The sequence below is a fragment of the Amphiprion ocellaris genome, chromosome 15 (genome assembly GCF_022539595.1).
Source record: "Amphiprion ocellaris isolate individual 3 ecotype Okinawa chromosome 15, ASM2253959v1, whole genome shotgun sequence".
In the NCBI taxonomy this organism is placed as follows: Eukaryota; Metazoa; Chordata; class Actinopteri; family Pomacentridae; genus Amphiprion; species Amphiprion ocellaris.
In genome coordinates, this window is record NC_072780.1 from 16,272,595 (window position 1) to 16,293,772 (window position 21,178).

Genomic DNA, 21,178 nt, shown 5'->3' on the forward strand with positions numbered 1-21,178 from the left:
TTAAATAAAGCACACAATGTGAGGTCAGGTAGTGACTTGTGCAGAGAGGCACTGTACAAATACACAAGCAGTGTATCGAATCAACGCCCGTGTGACACGGCAGGGCAGCTGGTGGAGAATTGCAGCCTGCCCAGTGGCTATTCTTCCTATCAAATAATCAATACGGTGTCATCAGACCACAATGAACCTGTGTGTATATGAGCATGTGAGCAATCAGAGCAATTTCCACACCACAGCGCTCACTCACACAGCTACAGTCAGAAACTAATGGGGGAAATATTCCACAAGCAGCATCAGAGAGGACTACATACTGTACAGAGAAAACAAAACAGAGGCTCCACCTATATTAGAGTACATGACACTGTAATATGAATGGCAAGCTGATCATTATCATAGTGAGCAAGGTTGTTTAACTGCAGATCAAAAAGGACTAGTCCTTGCTAGAGGGCATTTATCAAGCAGGCTTCAAATCAGACGAAAGCAGCATTTATATTTAGACTGGATACAAGTATTTGTAGTACACGAGCGCACATTTTGGTATCAGTTTATAAGTATGAGCATATAAAATAAGAATGTTCCTGTGAAAATATCATTTAAATTTGCTGTGAAAACGCGCATCACAAATATTCATCCTCGTGATCTGCTGTGTGCCATTTCTGGCTGAAATGTGATGAAATTTTCCCTCTTGTAGACAGCTGGCTGGTGATGTACGCAACCAAAGCAGAGAAGAGAGGAAAAATAATGAAATGTGCTGACAATGAGCAGCTCAGGGGGGAAGGAGAGAGGGGAGCGGACCATGGCTGTTATCGCAGCTCAGCTGACAGCAAATTGTGGGAAAATGGTGGCAATTTTCTCTACTTTTGTAACATGTTACTTAAACATGCTGAATATAAAATTGAGACACTTAAATTTGGGTGCTTTTAAAAGTCATTACAGTGTGCTAAAATCGCACTATAGCCGGGTTTATCATTAACTGAGCAGCATGAAGTAACATAATAAAAGGTTTAACTAATGTGAAGATTTAACTATGCATCCTCTCATCTTAAATGCAACAGTTCCCATAATTCCTGCTGGGTTTTAAGTTCAACATAATTTGTTATCTTTAAATTCACAAGCATTTCTATCATGCGTGTCAATAAATTGACAATTTGACAACAAAAACCAAAGCTGCCATTTAAATGAATACTGCTATACAACTGTTGCTTCTATCACTCAACAGGTTAAAATTAATCTTGCAACTGTTTATTTAAACGTTTGTGTCTAATTGCCTTAAATGCATCACTGTATAGTAGAGAATCCAAAGGTTTTCATGATCTCACCTCGAATTCAAACTTCGAACTGCCGAAGTTGGTCCTCTGCTTCTGCCAGAAGTTGTCTGGTTTGATGATGAGGGCGACGTGGATGCAGGATGGGAACGACTCCTGCAGGATCTTCAGCAGAGGCTTGATGCTGTCCCACTTGGAGCCACGCATATCAACAATGACCGTGAAGCCATGTTTACACACCTCCTCGCTGGGATGGATAGAGATGGAGGTCAGCGAGAGTGGGAGGAATTAAAAGAGAAGAGATGCGAGGGAGGGAGGGGCCGAGAGGCAGCGAGATTGGAGAGTATAATCCAGAGAGAGAGGTGACAGATGACAGGCGTGGGAAAGGATGAGCGAGGGATGATGGAGGGGAAAGAGAGAGAAAAACGACAGAAGAGGGAGATGACAAAAGGAGAAGAGAAAAAGGGAGAAAAGCGAAGAGACTCAAAACAAACAGTGAGATGACGCATTTTCTATACTGTGAGAAGCCTACGCAGCAAACACACATCCCACATACCCACCCACGCACAGCAACACACACACACATCCACATAGAAACCTGCGACGAATGACTCACGAATGGATGTATAAATATAAAAAGACTAATCAGCACATTTGTGCATCAGCAGCCTCTTTCCCCTGTGGTGCTCTGTTCGGGCTGACACTATTATCACATAACCCTACACACACACAAACTATATCTGCACACCTGAATCTACAATCTGCGACAGTTATCCAAGATGCTACAAGAAACACAATTTTTCCTCGTCATTAAGGAGCAAACTGTTTTGCTGCTTATTTGGCATCTCTTGCAACTACTTATTTAATTCACAAACTTGGATTGCATCTATTCCTTCTAGTGACGTTGTGCAAAAGACAACATGTTCCTTTTCTCGACCGTCATTACACACACTATTTCCACATCGTACCGTCTATCACTGTATCACTGTAAATACCTCCATCCTTTTCCAAACCTCTCCTCTCTTCCTTTCTGTAACAGCCTGTCAGTAGATGGCCAGTGTGCAGCAGTGTGCAGATGTTGCCTTTCCCAAAATAGAACATCTTTGGTCACCAACAACCACAGAGTTCAGACAGATTCTAAACATCTGCAAAATGTGACATGACGACAATAAGCTTCTGAATGCCCCGACGATGTAAAAAAAGTCAAACAGCATCATTTACAGTACATTTTAAACCACACACACATAATGTGGTCACTCAACCGGAGATGAGAGCAAACAGAGATGATGGACGGTTTACGACATATGGAGGAGGAGAAGAGTGAAAGGTTAGAAGGAGAGCGGTGAACAGAGAGGTGGAGATGAGAGATGTTTTACCTGGGAGGTGAGGAGCTGCTCGCCCACAGTAACTGCTGCTGCCGCTGCACTACCTCAGCTACTGCGACACTTTGTTTTGCTTTCATACACACACACACACACTTGCTCGCTCCCTCGCTCGCTCACACACCTCCTCACACATGCGCTCTCCATCGCTGTCAGTTTTAATCCGCCCTCCCCTCCCCCTCTCTATTCCGCTTTCTGTCTGTTGATACCTCTTTCTGTTCCTTCATTGGTTTTCTGTTATCCCTCCCCCTCTTAGCTCAGGCTTTCCCTCTCTGTCTCAGCATCTCTTCATGTCTCTATTACTGATTTCTGGCAGCCGAGAAGCTGCAGCAAGCAAACTGGTCTTGAATTATTACTCTCTCCGTTTCTATCTCGCTCATCACATGCTCCTCTTAGCCCCCTCACGTGTTTGCTTATGGAGCCTCATCCACTTGTGTTCTGGCACTGCTTGTTTCTCAAAAAAGGCAAAAAAGGAACGGCAACACACACACAAACACACACCACAGAAAAAATGTAAAGAATGTGTCACCTGGGGATGCCGGCGAGGTAGGCGATCAGTCTCCTCAGGTCGTCCGTTCGTATTCTGTCGTGGTTGCTGCGTGATGGAAAAGTTAACACTGGACCGCCACGTCTGTCTCTGCCACCTGAGGAGAAACATGTACAGAAATAAACAGAGTTAGAACACGTGCATATTTCAGATGTGGTGGTTAGCACTTTCGCCTTGCAGCTAGAAGATCCCCGGTTCGCCTCAGGGCTTTCCCTGGATCTTTCTGCATGGAGTTTGCATGTTCTCCCTTTGCATGCGTGGGTTTTCTCCAGGTACTGCAGCTTCCTCCCACAGTCCAAAAATATGCTCAGGTTAATTGGTAACTCTAAACTGTCCACAGGTGTGAATGCGTGTGTGATTGTTTGTCTCTATGTGCAGCCCTGCGATAGACTGGTGACCTGCCAGGGCGTCCTCTGCTTTCACTCTAAGGCCTTCTCCACACGTAGCAGGGTTTTTGTAAAACCGAATATCCTGTCCCCTCCGTCTAGAAAAAAAAAAACTTACGCACACACCACCTCGTTTTTAGAAAAAAAACTTCATCCACACCTAACCGCATAAGTGCGTTTTTCAGCATATTCATAAGCATGCCAGACCTTTAGGTGGCAGTAGTTCCCCAAATCCTAGCAAGGTGGTGGAGAATAACCGTCCTTAACGTCGTCCTTCGCCTGTGTTGTTGAATGTGGAGCAGTATCTGGGCTTGTAAAAACAAGCAAGTAAAAAGCGCCTGTACAAGAAACAGCGCCCACAACCTTGTGAGAGCATCCATACTGTTACCGAATGTAAACACAGGTCGCATATGTGACGTAAGAACATATTTTGTCGCAGGCGGTGACGTTTCGAAACGCAAAACCCCGGTTACTGATGTCCACATGCAGACGCATAAAACGGAGAATTCGCAAATCTTCACTTTGGTCGGAGTTTTTAAAAAGAATCGTTTTTGATGACGTAAAGCTGCGTTTTCGTGTGGATGATAGGCCGAATCGTAGAAAAATATCTTCGTTTTGTGAGATACCCGGCTACGTGTGGACAAGGCCTAAGTCAGCTGGGATAGACTCCAGCCCCCCCGGGACCCTAATGAGGATTAATCAGTGCACAGATAATGGATGGATGCACAAAACTGCCATTGAGATCTGCTATAAACAATGTTCTCCTAAGCAGTGAATGAGGAAAAGCTTTTCAAAATTACCTGAGGGTTTATAACTGTAGCACTAAATCTGCAAAAATCTGACTGGATTATAAAAAGCATCACAGCAGCAAGTCAGCTGATGTAATAAATGAGTGATGGGCTCGACAAATATGAGAGCCTGCTGAATCAAAACGCCCTTGGTAAAAGATTTGCACTTGATATGAATTATTATTTGCTCTGCTGGAAACCCAAAATGAATGGGAGCGCGAGGCAAACACTAATAAACCATAGCACAGAACAGTTTTGAAAGGTTAGGTATTTTTGGATAGAGACATTCAGTCAGAGAGGGAACTTACAATTTATTTAACATACAACAACACACATTGAGTCCATTCAAGTTCCTGTGAGTTGCGTTCACCTTAGCAACTGAGCTGTTAAAAATTAAGTGTATCTAAATGACTAATGGCAGTGCTGGAGGCATCGTCATTTGCACATCTGAATGCTAGTACTAAATAAGACGCACAGGTGAGGATGATGAAAAGTTAAATGATGCCCCATAGTTATTACAACTCCATCAATCAAATTTCAAAGTACTCAATCCAACACTGTTTGAGACATTTCACCCACAAGCCTAAGTATGAAACTGGTTTTATTAGAGGGAAAGTCTGTGGGTCTCCAAAGCCGGCAGGATAAATTGTCCAGGGACCGTGAAGGTCTGCAGAAAGTTTTGTGAGAATACTTCAGATAGATGCTGAAATATTTTACAGGACAAGCGAAACCTTTGGCCTGCTGGAGGCACTAGATGAAAGGCCAGAGGATCATCAAAGCCTGTACGATTTATCCTTTAGGGAGCAAAAAGATCTGCAGAAAATGTAAGGACATTCCATCTAACGTTGCTGAGATATTCAGTCTGGACTGAGCAATAGGCTGAATTTGGCATCCAGAGAAATGTGCTGCCACCATGACTGAAAAGCATTAATATAAATCAACTTGTGAGCATGCACGTTAAATGCCTGATTTCTGTATGCTATGCAGAAACTACGGCGGCGTTTCAGACTGCATACCTTGTCTTTTCCCTTTCAGTATGCACTACAGCTGCCTCTACAAAGTACATACTGTTGCATTCAGTATGTAAACAAGTGGGACATACTACTTAGTCAGAATATTGCACCTTTGACCGTCTTACTCATATATCTGTTGCAGTCTGTGGTGTGAAATGAGCCATCATCTGTCTGTGCGCAGACACTGTGATGTATGTGACAAATCCTCCGCCAACAGAGGATTGTGGGTTAGAATGGCCAGAAAAGCAAACTGACTACCAGACTGTAATATGCAACCAGATGCAGCTGGACTTTGTGGCTGAATGCATTTGACATATTAAATACTTGGACATGCTAAATCTCATAACATAGTAGGGAACACTCTATGCATCAGATCACATGCAGTATGTTTACAGTATGTCTGCCTTCGAGCCTCAGTTCAACATGTTTTAGTACTGTTTTGTTATTTTAAATGGTAGTTATGAGACATTTATCATTTATAGTACATATTCACGTGATTGAATTATGAATATCTGGAAATACAATAATATTTTGCTCCTATTTTCTGACCACTTGCACAAGCAAAAAGATGCTTGCCTCACGTGGGAACTGGTAAACACAGGCTGACTGTGCTCAGCCCACAAATTAGTGAGTTCAGTTGGGTTGCTGTGCGCCTGTAGGCTCGACCCGGCTGCTCAGAGGAGAAAATCAAACGCTCACGTGGCAACAGGCAAACATGAGAGAGGGCGAACATGGCCGATTTATTAAGGGGCCAGATTCCGGATAATAGGCTTAGCTCATTTACCCTCCTTTTCACCAGTGGCCCCTCCTCTACCTCCCTCCCTCCTTCATTTCAAAGCCAATTACTCCGCCAGCGACTACTATGGGATGCGGTAGCTGGCAGTAAGTCATCTCCATGGCAACGCTGCCCTGTCTCTCCCTCTCTCAATTTCGCTGTTTGTCTGAGTCATTGTCCTCGTCATTGAGTTTCTACCTGTGACCTTCCCTGCGACACACAATGGGACCAAAGAGGAGTCTGCAAACCACACACACTTATTAACATACATTTCACTATGTTATTCCATTTGATTCTGAGGAGGTCTGCTTCATGAGTGTTCATCCAATGGCGTTTGTATGCACACAGACACATGACAGTACTACACACAATCTCCCACACGCATGAGATGAATAATGTTTTTGTGTGTTGTACAAATAATCCTGCTGGATGTTCTTGGCAGTCCATATCTCCAGCTCGGCCTCCTGCGAGTTTCCTCTGGCACAACTCAAGTGTGTGTGTGTGCGTGTGTGTGTGTGTGTGTGTGTGTGAGAGAGAGAGAGAGTGTCAGCATGTGTGTGTGTATATGACATGGCTGAGTTTCCTTCTGTGGGGGCAAAGACACAGGCAGCTGTAGCTTTCTATTCTGCAGTCCTGCTGATACTGGTTACACAATGGAAATGTGTGTGTGCGTCCGTACGTGTATTGTGTGTAGTCTGTGTGCGCATGTATGTTTTCAAAGATGGGTCAAGGGGCTAAGTGTCTGGGCCTCAGCTCGACCTCAAGAGTTTTTACAGGGAGAGCACACAGCTTGTTATTGTGTCCACACTGTCTGTGTGTGAGGGAGGGATGAAGCGCTTGAGAGAAAAAAAAAAAGCTGCTGTAGAAAGTGTACAACTTAATACCTGGTTACTGCGTGCACACACATACAAACAAAGGACATGTTCCATCAGCTTTATTTGCCTTGACCTGACAGTTGGGGTTGGCAGATGTGAGAGGCTAGACAAACACACACATACATAGATAATCTTACCTGACAGAAAGGCAACCTTCTCTTTGAGGATGGGAAGTACCTCCATCGCTCTCATCTCCTCATTTCTCCTAAAACCTGAGCAGAAAGAGAAGAACACAATGAGATTTGAATGGAAGAATAAGAGAAGCATGTCCCTTTTCTCCTAATCTATGAGCCAAGGCCTTGTTTTTTTTTTTTTCCTTGAGGGCAGATTATGTGGGACAGAGCAGATTTTGTGCGCTTATAATCTGGAGATCTGCAGCTTTAAAACACAGGGGATTGAGCCCCATTTTGGATTGCTTGCATCATGAGGAAAAAGTCATTAGGATTCACTCTCTTGCTCTCTTGTGCACACACAAAACACATATAGTCCAAGAGGAAGCTGAGAGACGGCGGTTGGAGAAACAGTAATGGTGAGACAAAGTGAGGCCAGACACAGGGGAACTTCTGGGGAAACAGAGAGCTCTTACAGCTCTTGCTGTAACAGAGATGAAATGAGGTAAAGAAACATTAAACGCCACAGGCCACTTCATTTCCCATCAGCTAGAGTTAAAACAAAACACCGTAAAATGCTGCACAAGTTAGGAGGGTTTCCACATAGTGAGTGGACGGTGAATTTGCACATCTACCAGTAAGTGCTGAGAGGAGAAAAAGCTGTATTTATGAGGATTAATCAAGAGTGAACGTTAACAAGACTATGAGCCTGCAGTGATGCCAGCAGCTCGGAGAGAATGCAGTGAGACGAAGAGCATCTTAGAATTGTACCCACAGTGACAGCGCTAACATGCTGGTGAATAGCAAGTCTTATGTTTGCCATTGTAGTTTTTAGCAGGGCTGCACAATATCACATTAACACTGACATCACAATGCGTGCAACAGTCAAATCACAAGGAGTGTAATGTGAAGCACGACAAAAGTACCCAAACACATGATGCTACAACTTTTTTTTTGCTGCTTGTTACAAATAAAAAAAAGAAACTTAAACTGCTCTCATTTTCTATGACTAATATACATAAGAAGTTAGTCTGATAAAACAAAATAAACTCTGATTTAAGGGTTGTTGGATAACTGAGGGTTTTTAGCTTTATTAAAAAAAGACAGTTTATTGACATGCAATGCAAAATTAAGGTGGAATGGGAGGAGAAAAATAGTAAAAGAGAAGAACTGGTTGGAAAAAGGATCACAGTGACAGTTGTATCAAAACATTCCAGCTATAGAAAGCATGATGTTGACCAAAAACAGGTACTCTGTCAGCAGTGGCAACACGACTCATTTGTTTGATCATATAAATTTGTAAGTGCAAAGTCACCCAAAGCAAAAAACTAGATGCCTTTGTAAGCGCTACACTGCATGAAAAAGGTCCTGAATGGCTTTTTTCAGCTTTTTAAAAATTACTTTCATTTTTGATACAGATGCACTCCCCTACAATATCAGAAAAACAAAACATAGCAATGTCAGTTTTTTCCACTATCATGCAGCACTAGTTTCTAGCAGGGTGGAATGTCTATTAATCTTAAAGGCATTTGGTCATAAACCAGCACTCAATCACTGAAACCTTAATCTAATGACATGATAATAGATGAAAAGTCCAATTTATCTTGAAGGTGCTGTAACTGTCTACACCAAATTTCATAGCAATCCATTAAATAAATACTCAAACAATTGAGTAAATACATTTATTGTCCATTAATCTGTTGATTATATTTTGGTCAATAAAATGTGAGAAAAGGGAAAAATGTTAGAGTGATTCCCATATCCCAAGATGACGTCGTAAATCGTTCTATTTCGTCCACAACCCAAAGACATTCAGTTTCATAAAATTAACCAGAAAATATTCACATTTAAGACGCTGGTAATCAGAGAATTCTCATTTTTCTTCTTAAAAATTTATTCAGACTGATAAATCACTTATCAAAATTGTTGGAAAATAATTTAATATTTCACAACTAATCAATTAGTAATTGCAACTCTACACTGTAGCAATTAGATTTGTTCTTCTGAGGACCATGAATGCGTGTACAAAATGTTCAATCAACAAAATGTTACGGCATCCATGAAGCCATGCTGCCAGTGCGACTAGAATTATCACCCCAATTCAACTGTGATTTAACTTTAATAAATCCTGGGCATCTCACACTGAATGTATACTCCTCAATTTAGAATATGAAACATCTCAGTGTTCAAAATTTCCCTCTGCTTTCTGTGGAAACCGCAGTCAGTAGATTTTCTAAATGGCTCTATTAGTGAAGGCCAACAAGCTGTCAGCTGAGAAACATGAATATAAATATAGCTACTTTACCCACTTCTACTACATTTTCTTCTCTTAAACTAGTAATCTGTGACATTTTCCTATAAATGAATAGTACTCTCGTGTTCACAGATGAATCACATGACAGTGTCTGAACCATCAGTTGCCGTATAAAAGCAGCAACTTTTTCCTCATCACTGGTTCTCTAATACTGCTACTCTTTCTTGGGAAAAAAAAACTCTGGCACAGGGACTGATGTGTTTTACATACTGGTTTGTCTGGAATAAATAATGAGAATTAATACAAAAAAAACCCCAAAGCAATAACCTGAACTATAAAATGTCACCCTATAAATGTCAAGCTGGATCTCATGGGTGTGATGGTGTCAAAGATCCTCCTGCTGCGTTGCTAATGTTCTGTCAAAGTGAATGAACAGCTGTCAGGAGACATCCAATAAGTGCAAACCTGTTCAAACCATTCCCTAAAGTGATAAAGTCACATCTCAGCTTCGAAACATGCACACAAGTGGACAGAATGGGTCCAGATTTTGTCCTTCAGACAGAGCAGAGGTCTGGTTTATGTGACTGATGACCCAGACAAGTTATATTACCCATGTGTCTCTTTTTCTCTTGCTCTGTCTTTGACATTTTGTGTCCCACTGACTTTCTCCTCTTTTTTTATCTTCAACCTGGGTGTCAGACGACAAAAATTCCACTGCTGCACTCTTTTGCAAGTTTCATTAAGTGACCTTCATCTGAGACACAAACTGACAACACACCATTCATTGTGTGTGTTATTCAGACAGCATCGAACAGATAGCGAGAAAAAAAAAGACGATGTAATGTAATTCCGGTTTCTCTCTACACTGTCAGTGTGCAGTCTTATGTTGTGGTGGCGAACTGCTCAGACACACAATTTGCTAGTGTGTATTACATAACAAGTAGTGTACCGGGGAAGAAGTAACCTCTCTGTTGTCCTTTTACGATTGTTATCACAGACACACACACTCCCGTCAGGCAGTGAATTGTATTCCAGTCTCTGCTCTCAGCATGTCATCTTATTTACGACTGTATGCCAACGAGATGCTAATTCTTTTCCGCCACCGGAGGAGATGGATGAGAATCAGGACTTGTCTCTATTTTTACTCTTCTTTCCTCCTCTCATTTGTCTCCTGCCCTCCCTCAGGGTGCCACAAAAAACAAATTAGCATGATCAACTACATTTCCCACTGCGTTCCTGTAGAGAGTGAGCCTGTAGTTCTTTATAGATGATGCATGAGAGGAGGCTGGTGCAGACAGAGAACTCTAGCTCTGCCTCTATTTCAGGGAACCACACACGGGCCAGATTTCAGCCTCTATGGAGAAAGCAGGGGTGTCAAATTGAACTGCATCTAATGACTAATTTCATTATTGATTAGTGAAACATTTGTCAATACAATGCAAAAACCTCAAAAACAACCATCACCATTTCTCAAAGCTCAAAGTGATGTTAGCGTGGGATTTGGGATGCTGTGATAGGCATTTTTTTTATTATTTTTTTTTAGCATTAGACATTTTGTTAAATCTACATTTAAACAGTTTGTTTTGTCCAAGGAGCAATTCAATTCAGGTGTCACTAAATTTATAGTGATAAAAAAAGAGATATTTAGCAAATCATTACATTTGTGAGGTTGAAACCAGTGAGTAGCTACATTTCCATGCAAGAGAATTTGAAGGGAACATTTGAAATATCAAAAAAGAATGAATGGAAAAAAGGGTAAAAATAAATAAATAAATAAAATAAATAAAATAAATAAAATAAATAAATAAATAGGCTGGTTTTCATCAATCATCTGAATGCAAAAAAAATGCAAAAAAAAAAAATGACCATGTATTTTTTTAAAAATGTGAATATGACATTGGACAATAGATTTTCTACATTCCCAGTCTTTGAACTACTCACCTGTAACACGTTATTTACTTGCAAAACGTAAGTTTAAAATTGTGATATTTCCTCAAAATAGTGCATTCCACATGACTTGAAAGTTGCCCAAAAGAAAAACGCTAGGTCGAACCAGATTCTGTAAAAACATGAAAAATTCACGGACCCTCAGCACAACCAGGAAAAGCATTACAGACTCAGCTGTGACCAACAGTCACAGGGAAAAAATCACAAAGCTTTGGGCTGAACTGCAGGCCGTGTTTACACAGAACAGATATTAATCAATTAGGGAAATAAAATTAAAATGTAAGAAGTAAAATATCTAGAGTAGGCAGAGTTACCATTTTTCTGGTAATGGGACATTATATTGCAGTAAAAAAAATGAGCAGTGAGTAAAAATATGACAGAAGCAAAAATAATCCAGAAACTGCTTAGGTTTAAAAGTAGAACAAGTAGAGGTCGCAAATTGGAAGCAAAATCATTTGTTTGCCAACTGCTAACAAACCACAAAGAAGAAGAAACAAACAAAGCCAGTCGCCTTGGCCATCTACAACAGAAAAATGATGAGGTCTTCAGGAATTGTTTTTAGTTCAATTCAATTCAATTCAATTCAATTCAATTCAATATACTTTATTGTCCCACTTGGGGAAATTTATCTTGGACTCAAAGCTGTGCCATCAATGCCATCTCAACAACTACAGAAAACAGTATTGCACATATCCCAAACATTACACAAAACACATACATACGTCATAGTAAAAACACTATAAAAAATGATAAAAAATGATTGCACAATCTTTTGGCCTACGCAGCATTGTTCAGGAGTTTGATGGAGGTTGGAACAAATGAATTCTTAAAACGGTTGAGTCTGCATGTAGTTGGGGAAGTTATAATTTTTCCTTCATGTCAGCTGGTACTGGCCATATTTCAGGTTGTCCAGAAGCGGAAACAGCTGATCAGTAATGCAAGTTAAATGTTTGCTGCACCAGAAATTATTTAGAAAAGGTGTTTCCATCACATTTCAACTCCTCTTTAAAAAAGTGAAGAACTAACTCAAGCCAGGGTAAATCTTCTGTGAAGTTGTGTTTTTTAACTTTGTCGTTTAAACTAATGGGATCGAATGAGATATTTTAAAATGCACATAAAAAATATGTTACCGAAACATGGGTAGTATTCAGCACTTTTATTTGACTGGTGACTTAACAGCTAACAGATCAATAAAACTTATCTGTTGCTGATAAACTTATCAGTGACGTGTCTAATCTTTTGTCTTCACTTTGAAATCGTGTTAAACAGAGTGCTAAGAGTGTTGGATTTCTGTTACAATAACACACACTCGTGTGGAAACAAGATGATGTCTGTGGGTAGAGTCACAACAATTAATCGATTAGTTGTTGACTAACAAATGAATCTCCAACTGTTGTGATAATCGAATAATCAGTTTACGGATTTTTTATAAGAAAAAAAAGGAAAATTCTTTGATTGCACCTTCTTAAATATGAGTATTTTCTGGTTTCTTTCCTCCTCTGTGACAGTAAAGTGAATAACCTTCACCTGTGGACAAAAGAAGGCAGCTGTACCAGTATAAAAGTTCAATAAAACATTAATTTTAAGCAATTGTTACAGGTACCTTACACTTTTTATGCAGTTAGTTTATCAATGTATTGACTGTTACGTTATACGAAAGCTATTTTTACAGCAGCTATATACACACAGCTTACTGAACATTACCTCATACTTTATTACCACCATGATATTTATCTTTGCCAATTATTTACAGCAGCGATGCCTTTGGCATTGCTGTGTGAAGCTAAATGCTAAAGGAGCATGTATATCGAGGTGAATGGCAGCATATGCACGCAAATAGATAAGTCAGCATGTTTTCACCATGGAGTGATTCATCTTCTAAAGCAAAGACAATCTTTGATGTCGCCCGCAAACCTCCTGTCTGATTGGCTGGCTGCCACTGAGCAGGAGGATAATCAAAGGTCAATGAAAAACCTAATGTTGACAAGATGACAAGCAGAAAACCGCTGCATGTCTGTGAGAGACTGTAGACAGAGAGCACACAGTGAGGGCTTTGTAGCTGTGTGAATTTGCTACTGTACAGTCAGATTTAACGGCCACTGGATTAAGACACGCACCATCCTCTGTAAACACACTTCAAAACAGAGACACACACACTTTCCCTCCGTCTAAACGCCAACCTTTTCATTTCCAGAGTCAGCCTGATTTCATTCATATGTTCATGTTGACTCTGACAGAGGCATATAGCTGCGCTCATTTATCTGTATGTCACAATCCTATCATTATCTAAAAGGTTAACTATCAATCAGTCATGTTCAAAGCATTCCGCTAACTACTGTTTATTCCCTTCGACTTTAACAACTGATTTCCTCTAAACAAGCTCCAGAAAAGTGCAGGGAAGTTGCGTACTGATAATAATGTGTCAGTCATTTCGTCATTTGGGAATAAATGCTGATGCATGATTACATTTCGACACAGCATGCAGTCTTAGGATTACCATTTGTTCATCATCTGAATCACTGACAATAAACGTCTGAATAGTACAACCTCCTTTAGAAGCATTTACCTGCACTGAAGTATTTTTGTGCACATGTTCTCTTCCACCAAACACAAAAGCTAAGTTTAACAACACGGACCCATCACTTCCCCGTACTCTGCAGTGCTCTGGGACTGGAGAAAGTGGCACAGCAGCTAAATATAGAGTGGCCAGGTCACACCCACACACCGAAGCATACACTGGAGAAGGAGGGTTTCTGGATAAATGATGAGCCAACACAACTAAGAAATGAGGAACCAGGCAACACTGTGAGTTAATGAGACACATGATTGTGTCATAACTGGGCTGAGAAATGGAAGATGGAATGAAGGGGACAGCAGGCTAGAGAGCGAGGGAGGGAAAGTCAGCAAGACGAGGGAGAGGAAGGCAGAGGGGGAGTGCGTGGGAAACGACAGGTGGACAACCAGACACAAGGGGGAGGAAAAGACAGACTGTAATGATAGATCAACCAATCAGTCACTGTCACACACTCTCATTTCATCCCTTTTTCTTTTTTTTTTTACAGTCGTCTTTTCCTTCAACCTGTTTCTCCTCTATTCTAAGCCTTAGTTTCTTTTCATTTATAGCACTATGAAGAAAACAGAAAGTCAACTCGGTTTCCATCAGGGTGAACGGCAGGCGAGGAGGAGGAGCAGAAAAAGGAAAGGAGGGATGCGACCTCATGGTAGATCTGTAATCACCTCCCACTCATCCACCCACCACCAGACAGGCAGCATTGTACCTGTCAGCTGGATGAGGGCGGAGCCAGTATGGGCGAACTGCCACTTGTGACTGGTTGTCCAGCATGCCATGCTTGACAATCCTTCCATAAATTGTGAAAAAAAATCCATAAATTGCTGTGGATTTGGCTTGGTTTGCAGATGGAGAAACGTAGTCCACTGCCACCATCAGCTAATGATAGACTGACGGGCCGATGTGCTGAAGGGATCCCAGTCCACTGCGGGCAGAGTCGCAGCAGCTGAGGCTAATCCTGAGATTCCTGAGGGGAGATATTCCAATCCTGCAGACAACCAAAACCACCCATTCTGGTGTTGTCTACACGTCCATATGGAAAAGCTGGAGCAAACATTTCCAAGCAGAAACTGTGCTACCAGCAGAGACTGTTTCACTGAGCACGAGCATGCAGTGCAGATTCAAGGCATCGGTGTGTACCTCATGAGGCATTAGGTGAGCTGCTAATCTGCCTGTCTTTTGGAAAGGCAGGTTCCTGGAGGTAATCCTCAATGTGTAGGAGGGGCAATAATTATAATATGCCGGCACTGCATTTATGAACCCTGAGAAGCTGCTTAGCACGAGGAGGGAGACCTGGGATTGATGGGAAAACCCTTACAGTGCAGGAGGGACTTAGATGTAACGTCAAACACAAATCAGTCTTTCCTTCCCTGCGCAGTTGCCAACAGTGTTAAATTGTGGTGATACTGGGCAGCTAACACATCCATATGCATCAACTGTATCAGTATGTAGCAATTCATTCGACAATACATCATAAATACTGAAAAGTACATTGTGTACAAGTATGGAGCATATGCTGTTATCAAAGTTTTGGTGCTTAGTATGAATACATTGAAATCCCCGAGCAGTCGTGGTTGCTCATAATCTGGGTCCATTATCTGAAGGTCACAACTTCATTAACTCATCAGGGTAAGGCTTGTCATTAACTTGTTATTATCAAAAGACACGTAGCAGTTTTATGGTCCTCGCTGTTGCTTCCTAAAGGTCTGCTGCCCTTAGGAAAATTCGGTATTTGTTATTTCGAAACATCGGGCATCGTTCGCTCATGATTATGATAAAATAACTCATTTACAGATTTCATGGTTTTGCTGAACTCTAAACTTGGCAAGGCCATGAAATGCAGTAGGCGTAGGTGTACTTTGGCATACAGAGCTGATCGTGTCAGAGGGAGAAACCTGATTGTGGTTTCTATTGTAATAAAATCAATAATAAACTGCATTCAAATAAATCAGTCAAGATAACTGTAAATAAGGAGATTATTTTGGCCAGTAAAGGCACATTTCTGCTGGACAAATATGTTTTGATCATTACATCTATGATATCTAAAGACTACTACATGATTTAGTAGTGATTCTGTAGAACTGCTTTTTTGGGTTACATGGAAAACCAAAGAATTCTGAATACCTGCATTAACGTCGTCTGTTCCTGATAAAACTGTTTTCTTTATGGCACTGCAAAAAGAACTGTATAACAAACAAGCCTCAAACTGCTGTTCATTCGGAACGAACAAGTGAATTAAACAGTGAGGCTAGACAATTAGAGAAATAATTACGATTTTATTGAAATGAACATGATTGACTTCAGTATTGATGTTTAAAATGCTCTGCTCATATAAAACAGCCAATGTGGATAAAATCCCTTGTATTCAGCTTGGGTAAATCTGATTTAGGACTTATTTCATTGTTTCTAATGTAATTTTTAGTCACACACCCATCTGAGCTACTGTAATGAGTAAATGAGGGGATACTAGAGGCTTCTCTGTGCACACCTGCCTAACTAGCGTTTACCAGAGCCAACATATGAAGCTTTTTGGGGACATCTGTAAACTATTGTTTATCGATAGGCAGATGGTTCAGCAAGTGAAGTCTTTTGGGTAGAATTATATTTATTATATTTATGTTTTGCCTCTATTAAATATACTAAATCCAGGTGAAAAGGAATTTAAATCCTCTTTTAATGCAGATTTGTAAATTAGCAGGAATGTAGCACAACACGGAAGAGAAAGTAGTGCTCTACTTATTTAAATGTGAAAGTGTAATTAAAATATTGTATCTGTAAAAACAATTATAATCTTACTAATGATCAAAATAATCACGCTTAACATTTGGGCTTCAACCACACAGTCCTTTAAAATTGTATACTTTCCAAAAAAACAAATTCCTAATGGAAGTATACAGTATGATAGTGTGACAAATCTTTAGGTCATATTGTTAAGACATTGGAATTAAAAGATGTGCTTGCTGGTATAATGCAGTCCACCAAATATCTATTACCTTCATTCTCAAGGTCATGATACATGAAGTTGCTGGGTACACTAATTAAACAGACACAATGAGAAGCCAGAGTTTACTTCCCAGAACACAATGACAGACTGTGGGAAACACAATGGGAGTTATGCAATCAGTGTTTTATTTTTAATCAACAGACCATTAGTTACCACTGAGGAGGTTATCATTACCTTGTGGATGATGTCTGAATTCAGGAATTCACAGAAATCGATGTCCACTCCCAAGCGAAATTTCCAAAGAAGAATTTCCTCTCCAAAAGCTGAGGTGAATGATAGAGCTTATCTGTCCCACACAACTAAAATAGACATTGATGAACTTTTCCTAGCAACACTGAGCCCCAACACTTCCCAGGGCACTAGCCTTGTGTGAAGTGTGTGAAACACAGTTATCACTGATATGGCTACACCCACGAGTGAGAAAGGGATGAGAGGGAAATGCCAGAAATGTCCATCACCCTTTAGTGAAACTACCACGACACAGTCAGTTCATCATGCCAGGTCATGACTGTTACTGGGTCATGTGTGTGTGTGTGTGTCACAATATGTCAACACTCTGCACACACCTCAGAGACTTGAGACTTGTAGGGGCCTCTGAGAGGTCAAGTGGGCATTACACTCGCTGATACAACAAAGCAGTTTACTCAACAACACCACTACAAGACTGCCCCGCAGAGATTGTGACAAATACCTCAGGGAGGGGACGGAGTGTGTGTTTCTGTGTCAGAACGACAGAGAATGCAACAGCTGCCTGGACATGGACAGATGGGATGGCTGGTACAGTCAGCTGAGGGAATGAGGGGGAAAGTTGCCAACAAACCAACACACTCACAGCATCTTCTCCGTTTGATTAAAGAACAGCAACATACGGCCTCGATCTCATGATGGCGCCCCAGCAGCTGACTGGGACGCATCAGTTCGAAGCCAGCTGTTACGGGTCAAGGGAAACCAGAACCGTGCACATGTGTGTGCATCTCTGCATAGCTGCGGACTTCCCACATTCACAGCATGCCAGAAATTCCTTGCTGAGGGATGTGTGGGAATGGCAGGAATTCCTTGAGGCTGAGGGGAGTGGACAGGAATAGTGTGTCCATGACATGGACCCCTGACCGACATCATGATCACAGACACTGTAAATCCTGGTTAGGAAAAACAGATACTGGACAGAGAAGTTGTATTTGACCACATGCTTGCTTTGTTCATCAATACTAGACAGTTTCCAACATCTGAAAGGAATTAATTTCATTTTTCTATTTCAAATTGATATTATTCAAGTATGCCTTTACATGTTTTATGTTTCCCGTGAGGGAGGCATTTCCTACCCTACAAAGCCAACACCACTGAGGAAAACACTGAAATATGTAGTGAGATTTAAATATATTCTAGGGGTTGAAAATGACGCTACTGATTATTAGTAGTAAAAGAGACTGATATCTGATATTCAGAACTGATAAATGTTTGTAGCTAAAGTGAAAATCCTAGTTTCAAAATGTACAATAACACAAACTGCAACACAAAACTCCATTGAAATGTATTTGTTTTTTTTTATGTTTTACATATATTTAATTTAAAAAGAACTTTGCACCATTTTTTCTTCACTGTTGATGGGATATTACTCGTAATTTGGAACCAATCAGATAGCGATGATGATGATGGGACATTGCGGCAAAAAAAAACTAAACAAAAGATTGGAAAAATGCTAATCATCTGATCTGATATTCATGCAGGCCAATATTTGGTCAGCCCTTAATGTAACCATTGGCAAGATCTCCCAGATAGATGCATCTTTTATAAAACCTGTTAAGAGACTGGCCTCCTGGGTTAGTGCTACGCCTCTCAAGGCTTCCTGCACAACACATATTCAGTATACAATGGCCATTTGAGATGAATGACTAAAAATATCTAGTTGTGAGTCAAGCTACAGCTAAATATTTACTGTGTAATAGACTTAAAACAATGTGATGGAGCATTACCAGATTGGACACCATAAAGCATGAATGTCACACAAACAACAGTTTAAACTACACGCCGGTCACACTACATAACGTAGATCATAAATTACAGCCTTTGCGATTGGCTAAATGCATTGTTAGAAATCGCAATTACAATTTGAAATCAATGAATTTTCATCCCCAGTGATCACAACATTGTGACAGAATACTGTTTTTGTACTATATATAAGCTACATATAGTAGTTTACTGTTTAAAGAACAATTGGAAAGGATAACACAGAATGGGGGAAAAATGGTAGCCTTTGTCCCTTCGCTCATCCTGTTTGCTAATGTGTCTGTGGTTTCAGTTCTGCTAAGTCTGGGAGATGAGTGCATCATTTTCCAATCTGGCAGCCGATTTTGTTACAAAAAGAACACTGCGTTGTTCATTAGTTTCAATCGCATTAAATTCCCTTATTTATTGTTCTATCTTGCCAATGTTCTCATCTATCTCAGCCTTTTGTCTGCCCTCTTTGTTTCAAATTCTGTCTTCTTCTTCTCTTATTTCTATTATGCCACTTTGGTGCTTTAATTCGCAGCCAGCAATGCTGTCTTATTCACCTCTATTGTCCGCACTGTTATTAGTCTACTTTACACCTTACAGGGAGTTCTTACCCCACCTCTGTGTCCTAGTAAATAATTTCTGATTAGCTGCTGCACAGGTTGACTCACTGGGCACTGAAGTAGCAAGAGGACCTGATCTGATTGGCCTCTGTGATCAGACACAGCTGTGCCAATACAACAATGAAGCTACTGTGGTCACAGCTGGCATTGCCTATGTCACTGTACATATACAAACAAGTGGCCAACTAGTGATTAAGTGACATGCACCCGTGTGTTTAGCTGCTACAAAAAAATATTAACTGTTCATGCCTAATTTTTGGGACAATTAGAACAGCCTGCTCTTCATTATGACACAAGAACTCACTTACTCTCCACTATCAGCTCTTTAAGGCAGAAAGCGGTAAGTCTGACTGCATTTTTTACAGCCTAACACTCCCAAGGCTGTTGACTAACAACCTTCATAACATTGCTAGAGTGATTTCACAGGCGGTTGTCTGTACAGATCCGAAAGAGAACGTGGACTAAAAGATGCAGTTTTCACGAGAGATGTTTGCGTAGCATTTATTTCATGCTGCACTGAAAATCAGGCACTGTCGATGAAAATGGTATATCATTATCTAACAACACCAAGTTGACAGCATAAGCGATTGAACAGATCAGTCTGGGAGCTTGTTTCCAAGCCACTCAGACTCTCTGTGTCCTTCCCCGTTTTCCTCTTTTTGTCCCCAAATCTGAGTTTTGGCCTGGAAGATAGAAAGAGCGAGCACACCATCTTTCCTTTACCTCCGCCTCTTTCTGTTCTCTCCATCCATCCGGACCTCTAATAGCAGGGTAGGCTAACCGAGCGAGAAACAGGCCAGGGTTACCCCAGCGACCCAAACACAGCAGGGAAGGAGAGGAGAGGGGGGAGGAAGCAGGGAGAAAAGAAAGACAGAGAGAGAGAGAAAGAAAAGACGGCTTGTTATTGGTGCCAAGAGTTCATTGGTCCGGATCTTTTAATGCCACCTGATCCCATTCTGACAAACCGTGACAAGACATAGAAAGCGCACTGTTGGGAACCCCAAGTTTCACCGATAAAAAGCTAACACTACTGAAACAGAGAGAAGAAAAACGCATATTTTACTTCCACACTTCCCTCCTGTCGCTGCCTGAGAGTCCACGCAACGGACAGTGATTTGTTAAACAGTGTAGTCATGTTTTCAGCAGCTGACTCCTGCTGCAGTTCACTGTCAACAGCCACTTGCAGCTCTGCCTGCTGCAACCCTTTTTCTGCTTCAGCTATTCCAATCTGCTCGAATACGCCATCTGGAGGTGATGCTTTTAGTCTGCAGGATGCCATTGATTACTAAAGATTTACACAAAATCAGCTCTACAATATCAGAGTAGGCCTGCATTTGGTACTTCCAGACAGACATGGAAGATGAAAAGGTTGAAAGAGAGACAGTGACACAAAGCACTCTGCAGCACATCTGTCAAGGTCCAAAGGCATTAACATCATTACGTAACAGCACCCCACACCCTCCCCTTGCTACCCACTCTTCAGCCGCCCAGTCAGACCAGTAGAGGCCAACAGATGGACAGACCTTAATCTCACACCCCCCTTTCCCTCCCCTCTAAACCAGGAAGTGATAACTGGCAAGCTCCAGGAAGCTTAAGAAAAACACTTCCTTGACATCTTCATGCAGACAGGCCAAACAGTAGCACCAAT

General features: G+C 41.1%; 1 protein-coding gene across 8 annotated transcripts in view; it reads right to left on the reverse strand.

Moving 5' to 3' along the window:
- Positions 1 to 21,178, reverse strand: part of trioa (trio Rho guanine nucleotide exchange factor a) — an 85,643-nt gene that overhangs the window by 41,916 nt on the left and 22,549 nt on the right. For 7 of the 8 annotated variants that reach the window (XM_035943842.2, XM_023260959.3, XM_023260958.3 and 4 more), the window contains exons 3-5: positions 7,169 to 7,243; positions 3,177 to 3,291; positions 1,320 to 1,512 (exon numbers count right to left, since the gene is read on the reverse strand). In XM_035943842.2, coding sequence (XP_035799735.2) covers positions 1,320 to 1,512; positions 3,177 to 3,291; positions 7,169 to 7,243 — 383 coding nt within the window. Of the gene's footprint in view, positions 1 to 1,319; positions 1,513 to 2,641; positions 2,797 to 3,176; positions 3,292 to 7,168; positions 7,244 to 21,178 lie in introns of those variants that run through there. The other variant, XM_023260961.3, reaches the window with a different exon arrangement.